General features: G+C 34.7%; 2 protein-coding genes across 2 annotated transcripts; one reads left to right on the forward strand and one right to left on the reverse strand.

Moving 5' to 3' along the window:
- Positions 1-2,355: 2,355 nt before the first annotated feature.
- Positions 2,356-6,117, reverse strand: LOC126890229 (uncharacterized). The gene has a single exon (XM_050659083.1). It carries the CDS (start codon positions 6,115-6,117, stop codon positions 2,356-2,358), a length of 3,762 nt encoding a protein of 1,253 aa, XP_050515040.1.
- A 4,587-nt stretch (positions 6,118-10,704) lies between these two features.
- Positions 10,705-12,516, forward strand: LOC126890230 (uncharacterized). Its single transcript, XM_050659084.1, has one exon. The coding sequence runs from the start codon at positions 10,705-10,707 to the stop codon at positions 12,514-12,516; it is 1,812 nt and encodes a 603-aa protein (XP_050515041.1).
- Positions 12,517-22,635: the final 10,119 nt, after the last annotated feature.

Raw genomic sequence — 22,635 nt, forward strand, 5'->3', positions numbered from 1 at the left:
ATGCGCAAAGACATGGCATCGCATACGCTGTTATTTGTGTCTTCTTTTCGAATCTAAATTTATAACACCACGCCCGTTTTTATGAATATTTCTAGGCAGCATATGTCTCTCATATATTTAATAAGGTAATGTTTTGCCATACTTCATTATATTTGTATTTGTTAAAGCGTGATGAGGAAGGATTAGTTTGTGTGAAATAAAGACATCTGCATGTCTTAATAATAACCGCCAAGGTTTTTAATATCTAAAAAATAACTTATCCATCTGGCAGTCTAATCAGCATCCGGGCATGCCAGATGAGGGGAGCAACGACCAACTGTGGGAATGAACATTCGGTCTAAAAATTGCATTAAATCATTAACATATTTAAAGCATAGGCCTCTTCTTTCCATCTCTCGCAAAGTATAATATACAGGGTATAGTCAGAAAGTCAAACCAATTTTTCTTTCCGTCTGTCACAGAGTATAATATACAGGGTGTAGTCAGAAAGTCAAAAGAATTTTTCTTTCCGTCTGTCACAGAGTATAATATACAGGGTTTAGTCAGAAAGTCAAACCAATTTAATATATACCATTCTTACGGCCAAACCATCAAATATCCACCGTCTTCTACGATTGAATACTACTATACATGAATCTCCAGCCAATCACACACCTGTTCCTTACAAAGAACATATACCATTCTTGCAGTATTGCCAAACCAACACACATCCACAGTCTTCTCTGATTCCCTGGATCGCCCTCCAATCATACACCTGTTCCTTACAAAGAACATATACCATTCTTAAGACCAAACCAACAAACATCCTCCGTCTTCTCTGATTCCCTAGATCTCCTTCCAATCATACACCTGTTCCTAGAGACATATAACATTCTTAAGATCAAACCAACAAACATAGACAATATAATATTCTCTGATTGGATCTACATGGATCTCCCTCCAATCATACACTTGCTATTTACAAAGAGTGTAAGTTGCATACTTTATTTTATCTACGGCAAGTCGGGTAATATTATGTTTTGTAGGTAGGTAACTCAGGTAAAAAAAAAATGGGAATATATGTTTTATTAGAAAAATCGTTCAACAATATAGCATAGCACAAACAATTGTTGGATATATAGATATGATGCATATGTGGTCATAGAAAAGACATTTAACATAGTGAAAATAAGCAGTAGTATTAAAATAAAAAAACATTGTACTGTATTTTACCTATGCCCATAAAGTAATTTAGGTTACATAGACTGAAAAAAGGTTAGCAAGGACAGTCAAGCAGTAAGTAATGGTTAAATATAATATGTAAACGTTAATAAAATAATGTTAGCATCTAAGCGATGGAATGTGAGTAAAGCGATGAATAAAAATAATGTAAGCATGAAATAAATGAAAGGTAGTCATTTCGGTCGAACATAAATTTGTTGAAAAAACAAAAATATATTCTTAACAGCAGCCACCAACGTGAAGGTACGACTACATAGACCGCCATGTTAGTAGGGAAGATGGTTAGTAGGAATGAAATATTTTACATTATATGATAATATATTTAATAACGGCAATACACTTAACTTACTTACTAAGGTCACTCTATTACTTGGTTTAGTAGACATCTTTTTATTGATCTGTTGGACATCTTTTATCTATTCTTATTAATGTTAAAACACCGATACTTTGGTATCAATTCATTCGTTACTAAGTTCTATAGTATTCAAAAATGAATTATTAGGGGAAAATAACTCTAGGTTATCTAATCTTAAAACTAGGGATTTTCCGACTCCTGTTTTGTGACAGGCTATCGACGACTTAAAACTAAATCAGGGAAAGAAGACCATTAAGTTATCGATTGTCTTAACTTGGAGGCTACACGAGCAACGGTTCCAGAGTTAACTAGAACGGCTCATTAATTTGCCAGTGGTCCATATCAGATATCTTTTTAGTGGTCATAACTAAACATCTTTTTATATGGGTTAATCTTAATAATTATTCTTCATTTAGAGATAATATATACAAAACTACGATCTACTAGAATCATCATATGCAAATACGATGAGTGCGGGAAAGGTTGAGGAATGTAGTAAAAAGGGCCTGTTCCAGATATCATTATGTTAGCTGTAATAAATAAAGTTTTAAAAAATTACAATATTCAATCATCTAAATAATCTTAGTGACGTAAAAACGATTAGTGATAGGATGATAATAGGAATATAATAAAAAATTGTTTAATTCTGATCTATTTATCAATATCGCAGTTGTAATAAATAAAGTTTAAGACTATATTCAGTCAGCATCCATCTTAAAGTCAATTGAATCATCAATGATAAATGTTATAATAAGTTTATTAAAACCTTTGTGTTAAATCTAATCAACATCCATCTCAAGAGTATCAATTAAATAGTGCCCAAAGGGAAGCGTATCATAAGATCCCTGAATGTGATGTCTTTTATCATCATTGGAGCTGAGCGCAATCTTGCTTTGAGTTATAGAATAAACTTGGTGTTTATCAGAGCGTATAAGATTTTGCGTGGCAGTCTTTGTTGTGAAGGTATCTAAACATTCTAAGTAGTCCTCAAAAGTAATTTTAGTATTTACTACAGATTTCTTTACCCCCTTCGCCTTCTTTGTAACACCATAATTTCGTATAATATTATCAATTTCATCATCCTCATACTCTTGTTCTTTCAACTTCCCCCTCAGCTTTTCAATGTCATTATCTGTGGTAGCTGCTTTTGTCGTGTATAATTTCGATCGGAGTCCTATGTAATCGGTCATAATGCAGCCATTATTCTCATCTTTCATTATGCCCAATACCTTCTTATTAACCAGAGGGACGTTGTAAATGTTATCTTTAGGATAGTCTGAGGTATCAAAATATTTATAGCAATCATGTATCGTTGCTTCATACGGGTCTTTTTCCCGTATCTCCACGATCACACTATCGGTATCGGTATAGCAGGTCGAAAAGTTTTCTCCGAACCTGCTAGCTAAGTAGCCATATTGGAAATCATATATGGTTGTTTTCGCCAAATCTAAAATACTCATTCCAACATAAATCGGTTTAACTAACCATATTTCCGCTCTATGCATCTCAACAGCAATCAAATTTTCATTAAAGATAGTGGCGTTTTTAAACAGGGGGCTACTTATTCTAGCTTCAGCTCCATAACGACCCTCCCACTCTGTCAGCAATTTAATATCAACGCGCCTGCGCACACACTCTAAAGTCTTACCGAACACTGCATTGTTCATAAGCTTAAAGAGATTCTTTTCAAACTCATTTTTTGCTGCCTTCCGGAGATTTGTATTCAAGTCGATGTATGACTTTAACCAAGGAGACTGCTTAAATTTCAGGACTCGATGAATCTTTTTTAGTATTAATCCATGAGCTAGCGCTTGCTTCAAGGCCCTGTAATGAATTACATATCTTTCTTTATCATGAAGGGTAGCCATTAATTTGGTCAGCTCTCGCGGACGTTTAGGAGGTTTCATAGTTTTCGGGTTCAAGGATTGGGGACAAAATGGGATGTCTTTATGACGATCATGGAGATGTTGAGGGTACTCCAGGTCGACCTCGAGAATGCACCCTTCAGAAGAATCGTCCGGAATACTAAGAACGTCGATGTCAGTATCAGTCCACTCAAAACCTCCAAATGGAAGATATTGCGACATTGCCCACCCATATTGATTATTGACATCGAAATACATCAGATAAGAGTCGGGCTTAGATGGGTCGTAAGATACCATATACTTGTTATTAGCATGAACACGACGTTTCGAGCAAACTTGACTCAAACCGCCACGAATGCCACGCTCCACAAACAAATGCATATCTGGATCAGTTAAAAGTTCAAGTTCCTGTTTTGTATACTTAAGCATTGCATCCCACGTGAATCCAGGTAGAGTAAAGTAATGAGCGGGGTCAAGATTATATGTTTCGAGACAACTGGAGCGGAACCGCTCAAAAACATCGGCAAGAAGAAGAATATCTGTTTTCATGTAGAGATCGACGTAATCTCCGAGAGAAGAACAAGAGAATGAGGACCAGACTTGGAGGGCGCGATGATAATGGCGGCGAGGACAAGGTTTATCCTCAAGTTTATTATAAAAAGACTCGATAGGCGGCAGACATGTTTCAATAAAACGATCGAAAGAATCAATATAATCATAAGGCATGATTCCTTTCACAGTAAGAAGATTGAACTGCTCCTCGGGAAGGAAAACATATTGAGAGCGGAGATTAGGATATTCGGTCAAATAAGAAGAGAGCTTATCGAGAGAAGACGCCATAAATCGAAAACTATCGATGAAACGAAATTTAATTCGAGCATCATTAATGTGTTTAGTGAAAGATATATATTTTTCCTTAGTAATAGGAAGAAGATCTACTGGGCCTTTGATGTGAGTAGCAATATCAGTAACAATGAAGTGGGCATCATATCCGCTGAGGTTATGAAATATCACAGGGATAGTGTGAGCATCTTTGTAATTAATGTTACACCCTTCATGAGCTGCAAATCTATAATTATTTTCTGGGATCAGGTGATTATGATCGCGAATTTTCTTATCACCGGGGGAGAAGCGCTGCTCACAAATATGACAATGAGTGGCTGCTTGAAAATCACTCTCTTGCTGAAATGTCATATTAATATCAAATGGACACATAAACACCGTAGAAACATCCTCAGCAAGCTGATTTAGTTCATCTGCGAACCATTTCATGCAATCTTTTCCACGATATGATTTATAAAATGACAGAGAATCATCATATGAACATTTAAAGTAATACCCAACGGCAGCAGGTATATGTTTTTGATAGGTAGTCTTTTCCGCACTATGTTCCAGAACGCTTTCGAGATCTGCGTATACTGCGAAGGGGGCTTTTAGTTTATTCCTGAAATTCTTAAATTTTAACATTTTATGGCTTTCTTCAGGCATTTTAATGGCTGTTTCATTTATTATTTCACAATCGTTGATGTGAGCTTCTAGCTGTGTAGACGATGAAAATAGTTGTAAACACCTATCACAGATAACATCTGATCGCCCTTTGCAGCATGTCTTATGAACATTCAACTTATCTTGTGATCGGAAGTAATGGAGGCAGCCATCACAGAAATATTTTGTCCCATTTTCTTTGCTAAGCTGCTTGGAAAGGAGGCGAGATAGATTTTTTATCCAAACGTAATGATATCTAATGGGACCTTGGTCGTCATATTTATCTTGTATCAAAAGCATATTCACATGTTTATCCTTCTTGTTTCTTGTTAGGAAGGTTGGGAGGGTCGTATAGTTCTTCTTCTCCTTTTTCAAAATGTATACGTTGATCGATATATTATTCTGCTTTTCAAAATTCGGAATCTGTTTAATGGACATCGGCCACTGAATACCTTTAAGTTTTAATATATTTGAGTAGTGGGGGTAAGATGACATTAAAGCAGAATTAGTTTGACATGGATATAATGCCGATATGACAGCCCATGCAAAGCACGCCTCATCATCGTTCTTAACATTAATGCATGCTTTCTTTCTTTTTATTAGATGGGGAAGTTCAATGTATGAGGAGCCAAGCTGTGGTGTAAATTTGTTTATATTAACCCCCAGGTTAACAACCGCTTTTAGTGCCCATCCACTATCTCTCTCTTGGAATTCTTCCAAGTCTCTGTTGATGGGTTCCACTACTTTTTTCTCGAACCATTCATCAAGATTGGTGTCTCTATAAATGGCTGAGTTTGAAGTAGTGAAGTACTTGGTTTCATTTATCATTATATCGCCTCGAGCAATCTCGAACTCTCCTCCAAATGCTATGTTAACTTTCACTGCAGAGTTATTTTTTAAGGCATTCTGGATTCGTCGCTTGAACAGAGCTTTGCAATCAACCAGGAAACTACCAGGGTCCTTGTGTTTAAGGTTCGAGATGACTCCAGTCTGAATTCTTGAATTAAATGTAGATACAGAGTCATCCCATTGTACCCTACGCTTTGCAGTCTCCGGTAGAGTTTTTAGTCCCGCCCCCTTCTTCTGTTCGGCTTTTAGTTGGTTTCTTAACGTTTTCACCAGTCGCATCTGGGCTTCGAGGTGTTGCTTTTCGCCAATCGTCTTTGCAAACCTCATTCTATTATGAATCATTTTAATCGCTTTTTTACACTCTACCAACCCTTTTCTTAACTTTTTATCATTATAATTGTCAGATATTAACCCCAAGATGGATGAAATATTCAGAATAAGTTTAGCCAACATGTTAAATTAAAACTAAAAAATTTAATATTAAATTATCAATAAAATTTTCTAAAATTGCCTATTTAAAGCAAAAATTATGAAAAGGTCAAAAATTATCAAAAAATTCAGAAATTAAAAAAAAAAATCAAAATTTTCAAAATTTACCACACACCGGAGCACACGTAAATGATTTACCAAAGCACTGAAGGAAGATCTGAAACATAATGAGAAAATACAAGATACGTCAAGTATTTATTAAACTTCGGTCGGACGGAAAACTGAACGGTGATACGTTATGCTCAAAAGGCCCCTGAAATGAGTAGATTTGTGCGTGTTTTCTCATAAGAATCAATGTAAAAGTGCTGTATTTAACATATTTATTGAAATCATCAAATACTTCATCCAGTTCAGTGCTGATAGTTATAATTTATTGCATGTGTTCATGGACTTGATATCTGATAGATTGGTGTCAGGTTTTAGATAAATAGCAATTATTTCAAAATTTACCTTAATCGTATTATGCTGATGTAGATATTCACTCAAAATGTTCAAAACTTTGGGTTTAACATGTTTTAAAAATCAATTATAATCCAGTTTTTATCACTACTAAAACGATAAGATGCGATTCTGATTTAAACGCATGCGTCAATTTTAAAACACATCCATATATCACTTCCAATTTAAGCGGTCTTAATCTTTTTCGGGAATATAATAATCACCATTAAGCTTATTATCACTATTTACATTTCCGTATTTACATGTGTTCCTACGTCGCGACAGCTTATCCGAGCGCGAAAACGATTTATTACACTTACTACACGTATTATAATTCACGATAAACTAATGAGGAGCTCCACTAATTTGCCTTAAATAGGATAAAGATACGAGAATATTAACCCCACCATATCATTTTTGACGATGTTGATCGATAGCTATTTTTAGACCGAACACCGGCTAGTCTAGTCTGCATCCTGTTTGATATATATTTTCTTCGTGCGAAATGAGGAGCATCTGGCAATTGTGATAAATTAAGACAGATGATATTGTGGGAACTCATTTCTTGGTTTTTCTCATGCAAATTGGCAGCTGTCGTAAAGCGGACATTAAGACATAATTAAAAAAGATACCACACACTGTGAGAAACACAGTTGGTATTTTTTGCGAAGAATATAACTATGCAGAAACCGTCGTGTGAAATGAGGACATCTGCTTGTAATCTGCCGATCTAAGCACCGAGGTTTTAATATCTAAAAATAACTTAAGCATCTGGCAGTCTACTCAACATCCGGGCATGCCAGATGAGGGAGCAACGGCCAACAGTGGTAGTGAAGATTCGGTATAAAAATAGCATTAAATCATTAACATATTTAAAGCAAAGGCCTCTTCTTCTCGTCTGGCGAAAAGTGTAATATACAGTGGGTAGTCAGAAAGTCAAACCAATTCTTCTCTCCGTCTATCGCAAAGTATAATATACAGGGGGTAGTCTGAAAGTCAAACCAATTTTTCTTCTTTACATGTGTCGCAAAGTATAATATACAGGGTATAGTCAAAAAGTCAAACCAATTCTTCTTTCCGTCTGTAACAAAGTATAATATACATGGTGTAGGTAGAAAGTCAAACCAAGAACCAGGAAATAAATTACAAATATAAGAGCACACGAGTTACGAAACAACCATCTTACAAGCAAAAACGACACAGCATATAATGAAATCAGTAAAATAGCGAAAAGGCAAGACGTCATAATCAGGGTAAAACCTCCATATATATTTGTGAATGGAAGAAACAACACAAGATATAAAATTAAAGTGTTGGAAACATCATACAAAAGTAATATGTATACGTGTGTTCAATATTTCAAAATGAGCAGAAATGAGCAGGGTCAACGACCTGGCCATCTGGCAGTCTCGACATCCGGTCTAAAAATAGGGTGAGGGAATATATGATATTGTACTAGCAAAATGAGGTGGAACATCTGGCAGTGAACACCTGCATCCGGTTTGCTAGGACATAATTACACTACTCATTTTATTTAAGTATGTATGTTTAATATTTTCAAATTACTAGTTATATAGTTACTAGAATTATTAGGTATATAGTAGAAAGTTTGTATAAAAACGAGTAACCTGACATTGTACAGATCGAAAGAAATATAATGACAATCCAAACCTCATATCTACCGATAATTTTATTACGAGGTCTTACAATAAAAGTCGACTAGATGAATGGTCATACCACAAAAGTAGATTTCGTCAAAAAGTTTACATACGAAGTTTGGGCCTGATGACGACGATATACTACATGAGCCATATAACAAATGCGGAAGTCTTGCGGAGGATAAATAAGCTATAAAGAATGATAATTAGAGAAGACTATGAAACTACTTAAAATAAAAATAATTTAAATATGTTACTCAACAAATGAAAACAGTGAATAAAACGGTACAACGGTAAAGTTTTCCTATAAAATTGTGTCAATTAGATATTTTTCGCCAAATAGACAAATTCGTTGCAGTTTCTCAGTAATGAAAAGGAGACAAATTATACGCAGGTCCGGAGACATTCAGCCGACCTTGCAAAATCTTTAAGAATAATGTGGTGTATTTGTAACAGTACAACTGAAAATGGTTAACATAGAAGATTTTCGTTGTTGTCGTTTTTTTTTTTAAGTGGATGGCAAAATGTTAAAAAATACCTCGGAAAATATGAAAAATACCCGAAAAATTACTAAAAATGTTAAAAATACTTGCAAAATTCAAAAAATAGATGGATAATAAGAGAGTTCAGAAAAATATCTGGAAAATATGAAAAATACCCGAAAAATTACGAAAAATGTTAAAAATACTTGCAAAATTCAAAAAATAGAGGGATAATAAGAGAGTTAAGAAAAATATCTGGAAAATATGAAAAATACCCGAAAAATTACGAAAAATGTTAAAAATACTTGCAAAATTCAAAAAATAAATGGATAATAAGAGAGTTCAGAAAAATATCTGGAAAATACAAAAAATGAACGGAAAATGTGACAAATACCTGGGACTCTGCTGCTAATCATACATATTTTATTTATCAATAATTATCTGGATGGTGGGTAATTACAAAATAAGTAATATTATTGATGCTGCAACTGTAGGTATACATATAACCAAATAAGCGGTATCTTAAATTATTTGAAAAAATAAAAAGGAACATTGAAATCCTATCTCAAACTGGATCTTAAGATTTACACTAGAAATTTTAATTCATGATTAGATTAAATAACAAGGTTTATAGAAATATTGAACACACGTATACATATTACTTTTGTATGATGTTTCCAACACTTTAATTTTATATCTTGTGTTGTTTCTTCCATTCACAAATATATATGGAGGTTTTACCCTGATTATGACGTCTTGCCTTTTCGCTATTTTACTGATTTCATTATATGCTGTGTCGTTTTTGCTTGTAAGATGGTTGTTTCATAACTCGTGTGCTCTTATATTTGTAATTTATTTCCTGGTTCTTGGTTTGACTTTCTACCTACACCATGTATATTATACTTTGTTACAGACGGAAAGAAGAATTGGTTTGACTTTTTGACTATACCCTGTATATTATACTTTGCGACACATGTAAAGAAGAAAAATTGGTTTGACTTTCAGACTACCCCCTGTATATTATACTTTGCGATAGACGGAGAGAAGAATTGGTTTGACTTTCTGACTACCCACTGTATATTACACTTTTCGCCAGACGAGAAGAAGAGGCCTTTGCTTTAAATATGTTAATGATTTAATGCTATTTTTATACCGAATCTTCACTACCACTGTTGGCCGTTGCTCCCTCATCTGGCATGCCCGGATGTTGAGTAGACTGCCAGATGCTTAAGTTATTTTTAGATATTAAAACCTCGGTGCTTAGATCGGCAGATTACAAGCAGATGTCCTCATTTCACACGACGGTTTCTGCATAGTTATATTCTTCGCAAAAAATACCAACTGTGTTTCTCACAGTGTGTGGTATCTTTTTTAATTATGTCTTAATGTCCGCTTTACGACAGCTGCCAATTTGCATAAGAAAAACCAAGAAATGAGTTCCCACAATATCATCTGTCTTAATTTATAATAATAAGAAAATTCGCGATCATAATCACCTGATCCCAGAAAATAATTATAGATTTGCAGCTCATGAAGGGTGTAACATTAATTACAAAGATGCTCACACTATCCCTGTGATATTTCATAACCTCAGCGGATATGATGCCCACTTCATTGTTACTGATATTGCTACTCACATCAAAGGCCCAGTAGATCTTCTTCCTATTACTAAGGAAAAATATATATCTTTCACTAAACACATTAATGATGCTCGAATTAAATTTCGTTTCATCGATAGTTTTCGATTTATGGCGTCTTCTCTCGATAAGCTCTCTTCTTATTTGACCGAATATCCTAATCTCCGCTCTCAATATGTTTTCCTTCCCGAGGAGCAGTTCAATCTTCTTACTGTGAAAGGAATCATGCCTTATGATTATATTGATTCTTTCGATCGTTTTATTGAAACATGTCTGCCGCCTATCGAGTCTTTTTATAATAAACTTGAGGATAAACCTTGTCCTCGCCGCCATTATCATCGCGCCCTCCAAGTCTGGTCCTCATTCTCTTGTTCTTCTCTCGGAGATTACGTCGATCTCTACATGAAAACAGATATTCTTCTTCTTGCCGATGTTTTTGAGCGGTTCCGCTCCAGTTGTCTCGAAACATATAATCTTGACCCCGCTCATTACTTTACTCTACCTGGATTCACGTGGGATGCAATGCTTAAGTATACAAAACAGGAACTTGAACTTTTAACTGATCCAGATATGCATTTGTTTGTGGAGCGTGGCATTCGTGGCGGTTTGAGTCAAGTTTGCTCGAAACGTCGTGTTCATGCTAATAACAAGTATATGGTATCTTACGACCCATCTAAGCCCGACTCTTATCTGATGTATTTCGATGTCAATAATCAATATGGGTGGGCAATGTCGCAATATCTTCCATTTGGAGGTTTTGAGTGGACTGATACTGACATCGACGTTCTTAGTATTCCGGACGATTCTTCTGAAGGGTGCATTCTCGAGGTCGACCTGGAGTACCCTCAACATCTCCATGATCGTCATAAAGACATCCCATTTTGTCCCCAATCCTTGAACCCGAAAACTATGAAACCTCCTAAACGTCCGCGAGAGCTGACCAAATTAATGGCTACCCTTCATGATAAAGAAAGATATGTAATTCATTACAGGGCCTTGAAGCAAGCGCTAGCTCATGGATTAATACTAAAAAAGATTCATCGAGTCCTGAAATTTAAGCAGTCTCCTTGGTTAAAGTCATACATCGACTTGAATACAAATCTCCGGAAGGCAGCAAAAAATGAGTTTGAAAAGAATCTCTTTAAGCTTATGAACAATGCAGTGTTCGGTAAGACTTTAGAGTGTGTGCGCAGGCGCGTTGATATTAAATTGCTGACAGAGTGGGAGGGTCGTTATGGAGCTGAAGCTAGAATAAGTAGCCCCCTGTTTAAAAACGCCACTATCTTTAATGAAAATTTGATTGCTGTTGAGATGCATAGAGCGGAAATATGGTTAGTTAAACCGATTTTTGTTGGAATGAGTATTTTAGATTTGGCGAAAACAACCATATATGATTTCCAATATGGCTACTTAGCTAGCAGGTTCGGAGAAAACTTTTCGACCTGCTATACCGATACCGATAGTGTGATCGTGGAGATACGGGAAAAAGACCCGTATGAAGCAACGATACATGATTGCTATAAATATTTTGATACCTCAGACTATCCTAAAGATAACATTTACAACGTCCCTCTGGTTAATAAGAAGGTATTGGGCATAATGAAAGATGAGAATAATGGCTGCATTATGACCGATTACATAGGACTCCGATCGAAATTATACACGACAAAAGCAGCTACCACAGATAATGACATTGAAAAGCTGAGGGGGAAGTTGAAAGAACAAGAGTATGAGGATGATGAAATTGATAATATTATACGAAATTATGGTGTTACAAAGAAGGCGAAGGGGGTAAAGAAATCTGTAGTAAATACTAAAATTACTTTTGAGGACTACTTAGAATGTTTAGATACCTTCACAACAAAGACTGCCACGCAAAATCTTATACGCTCTGATAAACACCAAGTTTATTCTATAACTCAAAGCAAGATTGCGCTCAGCTCCAATGATGATAAAAGACATCACATTCAGGGATCTTATGATACGCTTCCCTTTGGGCACTATTTAATTGATACTCTTGAGATGGATGTTGATTAGATTTAACACAAAGGTTTTAATAAACTTATTATAACATTTATCATTGATGATTCAATTGACTTTAAGATGGATGCTGACTGAATATAGTCTTAAACTTTATTTATTACAACTGCGATATTGATAAGTACATCAGAATTAAACAATTTTTTATTATATTCCTATTATCATCCTATCACTAATCGTTTTTACGTCACTAAGATTATTTAGATGATTGAATATTGTAATTTTTTAAAACTTTATTTATTACAGCTAACATAATGATATCTGGAACAGGCCCTTTTTACTACATTCCTCAACCTTTCCCGCACTCATCGTATTTGCATATGATGATTCTAGTAGATCGTAGTTTTGTATATATTATCTCTAAATGAAGAATAATTATTAAGATTAACCCATGTAAAAAGATGTTTAGTTATGACCACTAAAAAGATATCTGATATGGACCACTGGCAAATTAATGAGCCGTTCTAGTTAACTCTGGAACCGTTGCTCGTGTAGCCTCCAAGTTAAGACAATCGATAACTTAATGGTCTTCTTTCCCTGATTTAGTTTTAAGTCGTCGATAGCCTGTCACAAAACAGGAGTTGGAAAATCCCTAGTTTTAAGATTAGATAACCTAGAGTTATTTTCCCCTAATAATTCATTTTTGAATACTATAGAACTTAGTAACGAATGAATTGATACCAAAGTATCGGTGTTTTAACATTAATAAGAATAGATAAAAGATGTCCAACAGATCAATAAAAAGATGTCTACTAAACCAAGTAATAGAGTGACCTTAGTAAGTAAGTTAAGTATATTGCCGTTATTAAATATATTATCATATAATGTAAAATATTTCATTCCTACTAACCATCTTCCCTACTAACATGGCGGTCTATGTAGTCGTACCTTCACGTTGGTGGCTGCTGTTAAGAATATATTTTTGTTTTTTCAACAAATTTATGTTCGACCGAAATGACTACCTTTCATTTATTTCATGCTTACATTATTTTTATTCATCGCTTTACTCACATTCCATCGCTTAGATGCTAACATTATTTTATTAACGTTTACATATTATATTTAACCATTACTTACTGCTTGACTGTCCTTGCTAACCTTTTTTCAGTCTATGTAACCTAAATTACTTTATGGGCATAGGTAAAATACAGTACAATGTTTTTTTATTTTAATACTACTGCTTATTTTCACTATGTTAAATGTCTTTTCTATGACCACATATGCATCATATCTATATATCCAACAATTGTTTGTGCTATGCTATATTGTTGAACGATTTTTCTAATAAAACATATATTCCCATTTTTTTTTTACCTGAGTTACCTACCTACAAAACATAATATTACCGGACTTGCCGTAGATAAAATAAAGTATGCAACTTACACTCTTTGTAAATAGCAAGTGTATGATTGGAGGGAGATCCATGTAGATCCAATCAGAGAATATTATATTGTCTATGTTTGTTGGTTTGATCTTAAGAATGTTATATGTCTCTAGGAACAGGTGTATGATTGGAAGGAGATCTAGGGAATCAGAGAAGACGGAGGATGTTTGTTGGTTTGGTCTTAAGAATGGTATATGTTCTTTGTAAGGAACAGGTGTATGATTGGAGGGCGATCCAGGGAATCAGAGAAGACTGTGGATGTGTGTTGGTTTGGCAATACTGCAAGAATGGTATATGTTCTTTGTAAGGAACAGGTGTGTGATTGGCTGGAGATTCATGTATAGTAGTATTCAATCGTAGAAGACGGTGGATATTTGATGGTTTGGCCGTAAGAATGGTATATATTAAATTGGTTTGACTTTCTGACTAAACCCTGTATATTATACTCTGTGACAGACGGAAAGAAAAATTCTTTTGACTTTCTGACTACACCCTGTATATTATACTCTGTGACAGACGGAAAGAAAAATTGGTTTGACTTTCTGACTATACCCTGTATATTATACTTTGCGAGAGATGGAAAGAAGAGGCCTATGCTTTAAATATGTTAATGATTTAATGCAATTTTTAGACCGAATGTTCATTCCCACAGTTGGTCGTTGCTCCCCTCATCTGGCATGCCCGGATGCTGATTAGACTGCCAGATGGATAAGTTATTTTTTAGATATTAAAAACCTTGGCGGTTATTATTAAGACATGCAGATGTCTTTATTTCACACAAACTAATCCTTCCTCATCACGCTTTAACAAATACAAATATAATGAAGTATGGCAAAACATTACCTTATTAAATATATGAGAGACATATGCTGCCTAGAAATATTCATAAAAACGGGCGTGGTGTTATAAATTTAGATTCGAAAAGAAGACACAAATAACAGCGTATGCGATGCCATGTCTTTGCGCATACCCCATATTCGTTACCCCTCCCCTTTCCTGCAAGCCGCCACCCGAGACGATCCTACGAGCCTTCGCGCCTGCGCAGTCGCAAAACGAGACAAAAATGACCAGAATGAACCTTAGCGATTTCTTATGGGATTTAACACGGGGAAATATCTAGAACTCTTGCTGTACTATTACTTATTTCCCATTCTAAATAGTTAAAATTGTAAAAATGCCACAAGAAAATAGCTTCAGAACAACATTAATGGGTATTTACTGTGGTTATGAATCCACTTTTCATAGGGGTAGGTATCAATACAAGCATCAGCCAAAGGAGGGGAACGTTTTTTTGACCAGTAACGATTGGTGAGATTTTCAATATTAATCAAGTTAAGTTTATTAGACAAATACATATTACATGACCTATATTTAACCATATGTTTTGCAGCTAAATACTGTCTACGAAGATATAAAGGAGGTTCTTGTGCTTCAGCAAGAATTGCATGATTTCGTGATGACAACATCGCGCCCAAGCATAACTTAAGTGCTTTAGCTTGGATGCGATCCGAAATGTTTAAGTTACTGGTAGAAGCTGATCCGTATAGTGTACACCCATAATCCACAATCGATCTTATGTAAGCTCTATAGAACATGAGAGACGTATTAGGGTGAGCTCCCCAACTTTTTCTGCATATAACTTTGAGTAAATTTAGACCTTTCTCACATCTTTGCTTAATATAGCTAATATGATTGGTCCATAGCAATTTACTATCCAGGACAATGCCTAAATACTTATAACTAGTAACTGAAGGTATAGTATAATCATCGATAGTAATAAAATCTAGTGTCCGTAATCGGTGCCTAGTAAAGCACAGTTGGACGGATTTATCAGACGATATACTAAAACCAGAATAGGAAAGCCACCTCTTTAAACAACTCACAGCATGGTTCATTTTTTGCAAACAGAGATCATACGTCTTATGGGTGACATATAGACAAATATCGTCCGCGTACTGTATTATTTTAATATTGTCATCCAACAGATCATGCAAATCAGCTGTATATATATTAAAAAGTAAAGGACTTAGAATAGATCCTTGAGGCAGACCATTGTATATAACGCGTGGTCCATGTAATATGTTATTGTGGTCTCGAACATATATTTTTCTATCCTTGAACATATACAAGATATTGGTTGATACTTTGGCATTAATACCCATTTGAATCATTTTCTTCAACAAAATATTCAAATCTACCACATCATATGCTCCTTTTAAATCAATAAATAAGCAGAGCAAGTATTCATTTTTTGAAAAACAAATTTGAATATCCGTCACTAAATTTGTTACAGCGTCTATAGTTGCATGACCCCTCCGAAATCCATATTGCGCACTCGGTAATAAAGCGTTACTTTCAACAAAATGTTCTAACCTAAGTTTGATCAATCGTTCAAACGTTTTTGTAAAGCATGACATTAAAGAAATTGGACGGTAAGATGAGGGTAAACTTAAGTCTTTTTGTGGTTTAGGAATGAGACATATGATAATATCTTTAATTTGATCTGAATAGTCTTGCTTCATCCACCAATCATTAAATATATTTAGTAAGTATAGCTTTACTACCTGTGGAAGACTACATAAAATTTTGTAAGTGAAACCATCTAATCCGGGAGCCGTACTGCGAGAAGTTTTAAGTGCTAAATCAAGCTCAGAAATATTAAAAGATTTCGACACGTAATCAGACTTTTCATAATATAAAGGTTTTTTATCTTTATTTTCCGAAAGAAAATTAGAAACAGATGCCGGAGCTAAATTATCTAATATTTTACTTATTAAGTCTTCAGACAGAGGAAGCGTTTTTTTGGAAAAGGATTTATTGCTAATAGATCTTACCACATCCCATATTTTTTTAATTGGTGTACTTTTATTCAGTTGATTTACGTATGATATGAAACTATTCTTGCGTTTTTGTGTAGAGTTGTTTAGTTCTAGCAGCTATATTTTGATAAGCTATGTAATTTTCAAAATTGGACAGTTTTTTGTATTTTTGTAAATATTCTTTGCGCTTCGATATCATATTTTTACATTCCTCATCCCACCAATAAGGCAGATTGGTACGTGGTGTAAATGGTTTTTTTTTCTGGCATGGAACCGGAAGCTGCCGATGCAATTGAATTAAAAAGGAATGCTATTTTTTCCGTATTGTTTTTAAAATTATTTAGTGAGGCTTTAGCAAAATTTGCTTCTATATTATTCTGAAAGAGTTGCCAATTTGCCCGTAAATCATTCCACTTAGTCGTGGGATTAATTAGAGTTGACGAATAATTTGTCTGAATTTCAATAGTAATTGGGAAATGATCTGAACCCAGAGTATCCAATGTTACTTCCCATGATATTTTATCAGCTAGATAAGGATATATGATTGTTAAGTCTACTGCAGATTTACGACCGTTAGGTGACATTCGGGTAGGCGTACCATCATTTAGAGTTACTAAATCAAAATTGTCCATGGCTTCTACTAAAATTTTCCCATTCTTATCATCTAGAATTGGATCCCATGAGCTGTGGTGAGCATTGAAATCACCACAGAAAATGGTAGAGACAGCAAATTGTTCAAACAGATTAGACCAATCCTCTTTGCTTACTTTTATGTCTGGCGGTTTATAAATTGATACAATATTTACTTCTAATTTAGGAATATGAACTGCGCATACTTCTATACGAGAATTAAAGTTGTAATTAATAGGTATTTTTCTAAAGTTAAATTGTTTAGTGATGTAAATGCCAACACCTCCATAACCATCATTCCTCAATTTTTGTATAGAGTTATAGCCTTTTAGACGGAAATCGTAACCCGGTTTTAGCCATATTTCTGATAAGACTAAGATATCACAGTACGTCGTATTTAAAAATTGTAATAAACTCGCTTGATTCGACAAAAGAGATCTACAATTCCATTGTAGGATTCGAACTATGTTTTTATTGATTTGTTCTGTCATTTTGCGTTATATTATAATTGCTATTTTCTAATATTACATCTTCACTATTGCTCACTTTATCAAATATTGAATTAATAAAACTAATAATATTATTATCATTTACCGATTTTGGATTTTTTATTGTGTCTATGACGAAAGTAGATATTTGGCTAATTATTTTCTCTTTGAATGTCATAAATTCGTCACGGTAAGGGTTTGGTAGAATTGAAGTGTGAGGACGATCTATTCTTTGCTTTGGCACCGGCAAAATGGTAGGAGTCAAAGTTGGAGAAACTGGAGAACTGTATTTTCGTCGTCTCTTACTCTGTGTGGAATCTTGTGCATATGAACTGGTTCGATTAGTTTTAGGATTAGATAATAAATAACTGGATTCATTGTTTGTAGAAGTGGGAAGTTCAGGGAAATTTTCTAAGTTATTAAATATGGCGAATCTATTGTTGGTAGCTATTTTAGCGTACGAAGGATTAAGATAAATAAGTTCAGCTTCTTTGAAAGATATATTTTCGAAGGCCATTATTTTTTTAATCTCAAACTGCTTTTTATACACAGGACACTCTCTAGAAATCGAAGGATGCCCACTGTTTTGACAGTGAACACAGAATACCTCATCTCTATCACAACTTAAATCTTTGAATGATCTTTAGAGCATTGATTACAACGCGGTTTACCCCTGCACTGCGACTGAACGTGGCCAAAGCGCAAGCACTTTAGACACTGTACTACTGGGTGTATATACGGCTCGACAGGAAAATTTACCATGTTAATTTTGACACAATCAGGGATTTTATTACCTGCAAAAGTTAAAACAACAAGCTGTCTCTTTACATATTCGATTTTATTTGTATTATTATCAACTACTTTCCGTGTTAAACGTTTAACCTCTGTGACTGGACTATTAGATTCTATCGTCTTTAAAATAAAATCTTCCGTAAAAAAGCTATTAACCTCTCTAATTATGCCTTTTTTATGGTTGAAAAATTTAGGAATATATGCAATTAGTTCATTAGAAGTAATAATTTTATGATTAATTAGCGAATTTGCAATATTAAAGGTTTTAAAAATAACTTTCGACATGTTTTAAACCAACCGGTTTTATATCAAGAATGTCCCTTTTAAATTCATCTACCTGCTGAAGATAAAAACCTATTCTAACCGGAAAAAGCTTGCCTATGTTTTTATTTGTACTTTCCAAAAAGACACAATAAGGCCCTACATCTCTAGCAGAAAATTGATTACTTAAATCATACGTCCTTTCCACTGTTGTTTCCATATCCGTTGTTTGTTTAGATTCCAAAGCGGGCGGTCCTTCTGGACCGCCCGAATCGTTGCTCATATTAAATAATAATAAGTTACCTTACCTTATTTGTGAATTTCTACAAAATAAACAAAGAAACTACTAAAAATGATAGCAATTATAAAATAATTAGCCTAATCGCTTGATCGCACCAAAACACTACCTTCTCGAAACAATGTTGATACGAGACTGACGAAAAAAAGTTATTCTTCATAAAATGCTCTGGATAGAAAAAAATCTAAAACTGAAGCATCAGATATCAAATATTATCAATTTTATACGAGTTATGTCAAAAATATGAATTTCGTTAAAGAGTAAAGTACCTTATCAAAAAATTATATTATGAAGAGTTGTTTGAAATTAAAGACTATGTTTAAATATACAATTACATCATTCTAATCGAAAAAAAAATTTTTAATTTTTTCTCAAATTACGGATACTCATCATCATTTTATTACAATTATGAGAACTATTTTATTATCACTTTTACGAAAAAAAAGTTATTCTTCATAAAATGCTTTCCCTGGTCTAAAATCTAAGATACAATGACACTCGAGGTACTTACCACAGTAAACCAGTAAACCACAAAAAACCAGTCACAGTGCACGCTAAATAATGACGTCACTGACTTGATGACGTTTAGTAACTCTCGTGTACCTAACTTTTTTATTTGCGTACAAGTTAGTGTGTACCTAGGCACAGCGTAAATAATAACCTTTCAATTAGCAACGTACAAAAATGTCATTATTTAAACAGAGCTTTATAGGGTGCAGCGTTTGAAATTATTTCCAATATGCAGGTCACACATGATAATTTTCCAATAGCTTGGGATTTATTATGTGACCAATATACAGATAAAAGGGCATTGTTACATGTGCATACCAAGGCCTTATTCGATATTCATCCTGTAAAAAAGAAATCTTCAAAAAGTTTAAGGCACTTGGTAGATCATATGAGAATGCACTTAAGGTCTCTAAAGTCATTAGGACAGCCTACAGAATTATGGGATACTTTAATTATATATTTAGTATTTACCAAACTTGATCCAGCGACAATTAGAGAATGAGAATCAAAAGATTTCATGAATGGGATACTTTAATTATATATTTAGTATTTACCAAACTTGATCCAGCGACAATTAGAGAATGAGAATCAAAAGATTTCATGAATTAATCTCCCAATTTGGAAGCTTTTCTCAAATTTTTGAAACAAAAGGCAAAAATGCTTAAATAAATGGAGAAAAAAACATACAGAGGCAAATTCAAGTCAAAACGTAAGGGGACAACCTTCTAAACCACCAGCAGCGTCTAGTAATAGATTTAATTCTCAGGTTCAGAAAAGTTATCATATATCAAACCGTACCTGTTCATCATGCAATGCTCCAAATCATAAAATTTATACATGTACAAAATTTCTAAGGTTGTTTGTACCTGAACGAATCGATTTAGTCAAAAAATCCAATTTGTGCGTTAACTGTCTAAATCGTGGGCATCAAGTTTTCTCTGTTGCATGTTGCAGAACCTTTTACATTTGACACAAATGCGCAATAGTCTTTGTTTACATTTAATTTAAGTTCGAAACAGGTACTTTTATCTACTGTTTTGTTGGAAGTAGTTGATTCAAGGGGAAACCGTTATGATTGCAGAGCACTTTTAGATCCAGGGAGCCAGTATAATTTCATTAGTTCACATTTATGCCATCAACTTGCATTACCAAGAAAGCCTACAAATATTACAATTCCAGGGGCATTCAAGGTGGAATCCAAAATTCAGGCTATTTTTGAAATTCAAATTGCGTCTAAAAACACTCCATTTACTGCTCCTCTTTACTAACTTCTCTTACTAACCTCTTAATATTAACAATATTAAAAATAAAACTTTATCTTCTGGTTACACCATTCGTGGCTTTTAAAATTTGCAAGCCAACGAATCGTCGGAGATAAGACGGCGGTTCTACTCCTATTCTGAGTATTGGGAACTAATTTTTGTTGGAATTTTACCGTCCGTCCTGAACAGGCGAGTAGTGAGATGCAACCTGATAGATCTCCCTCGGCCTTCTTAACTCCAGCGATTCGTTGGCTTGCAAATTTTAGAAGCCACGAATGGTGTAATCAGAAGATTAGTTCTGATAAAGTTTTATTCTTAATATTGTTAATATTAAAAGTAAAACTTTCGTTCGTCTTTAGCAGATGCAGCCACAACATCCATGTTATCATAATCTTTCGTTTGTGGATCGAGGCTGACAGCCAGAATTTTAGTGGTTCAGAGAGAATCAAATATGCGCTCTCTGAAGAAACTCTAACAAGAGTTCAAACTAGTTAGAGTGCTTTTGGCGCTCTCTGAACTAACTAAAATAAGACGGCTCTTGTTTCAATTCACAAAGAAATGATTATTTATTATCAATCCAGATTTAGCCTTTGGTTTTCTGGGCTAAAGAAAACCAAAGTCACCGAAGTGGTACAAAAATCATTAAAATTGAAATGGGAATACGCTGGACATGTAGCTAGGAGCGATCTAAACAAATGGCACAGAAAAATTCTAACCTGGAGTCCATACCAACACAAAATACTTAGAGGCAGACCTCCTATGAGACGGACAGATGATCTGAAACGAACTGCCGGGTATCTGATAACTGCTAGGGTATCAAAAGGATTGAGCTCTGGTGAGACTCTTTCCATGTTATCGAGCCCTAGGTGACTTGGTACGTCACGTAATATGTTCATTAAACCCAGCTTTTTGATGTTTTCTATGAGGTCCTTGGGAATGACTCCAGTAGTAGAAAGAATAATAGGTATTGTCTGGGCACTTTCCATTCTCCATTATCTCCTTATTTGTATATTGGCATCTCTATATTTGGCGATCTTTTAGTTGTACTTAACACGCAGATTATTGGTGTTAGGTATCGCCACCTCTATTAATGTTGTTTGCCTAGTAAGTTTATTAACTAGTATGAGATTCGGTCTATTGTGTGCCACTGTTTGGTCTGTTAGCACAGTGCGATCCCAGTATAGCTTATAGTTGTCGTTTTCAAGCATTCTATCAGGAACGTATTGATAATAAGGGAGATGGTCGGTTTGGAGAAGTCCAAGTTTGCTAACTAGTTCTTGCTGAAGAATATTTCCTACTGAGTCGTGGCGTTATTTATAATCAGTGCCGACAAACGCCTGGCAGCCCCCGGTAAGAGGTTGGATGGATTCTTGGGCCTGACATCCATATGGATATTTGTCGTTTTAAACCTGAGGATCTTTGACAATGTACTTCAGGTAATTTCTAGTTAAAATAACCTGATTCTGAATGGCAAGAAGGCAATTCTCTGTCTCGGGAAACATCTTTCCTGAATCCAACCAATAGTTCGATACTCTATTGTCGACATAATGCTTGGTTGACCTCATTCGGATGCCACCAATGCAAAGGTTTGCCCATCCAGATGCTCATTTTTTCTTGCTGAGATAGACGGTTTATGCACATTTCTTGTTCCTTCGGTTTAAGTGGATTTGAG

Source organism: Diabrotica virgifera, chromosome 8 (assembly GCF_917563875.1).
Source record: "Diabrotica virgifera virgifera chromosome 8, PGI_DIABVI_V3a".
NCBI lineage: Eukaryota > Metazoa > Arthropoda > Insecta > Coleoptera > Chrysomelidae > Diabrotica > Diabrotica virgifera.

What these genes read in the sequence shown, in the direction of transcription:
- LOC126890229 (XM_050659083.1), bottom strand. Translation starts at nt 6,117, where the DNA reads ATGATTCATAATAGAATGAGGTTTGCAAAGACGATTGGCGAAAAGCAA.
- LOC126890230 (XM_050659084.1), top strand. Translation starts at nt 10,705, where the DNA reads ATGCCTTATGATTATATTGATTCTTTCGATCGTTTTATTGAAACATGT.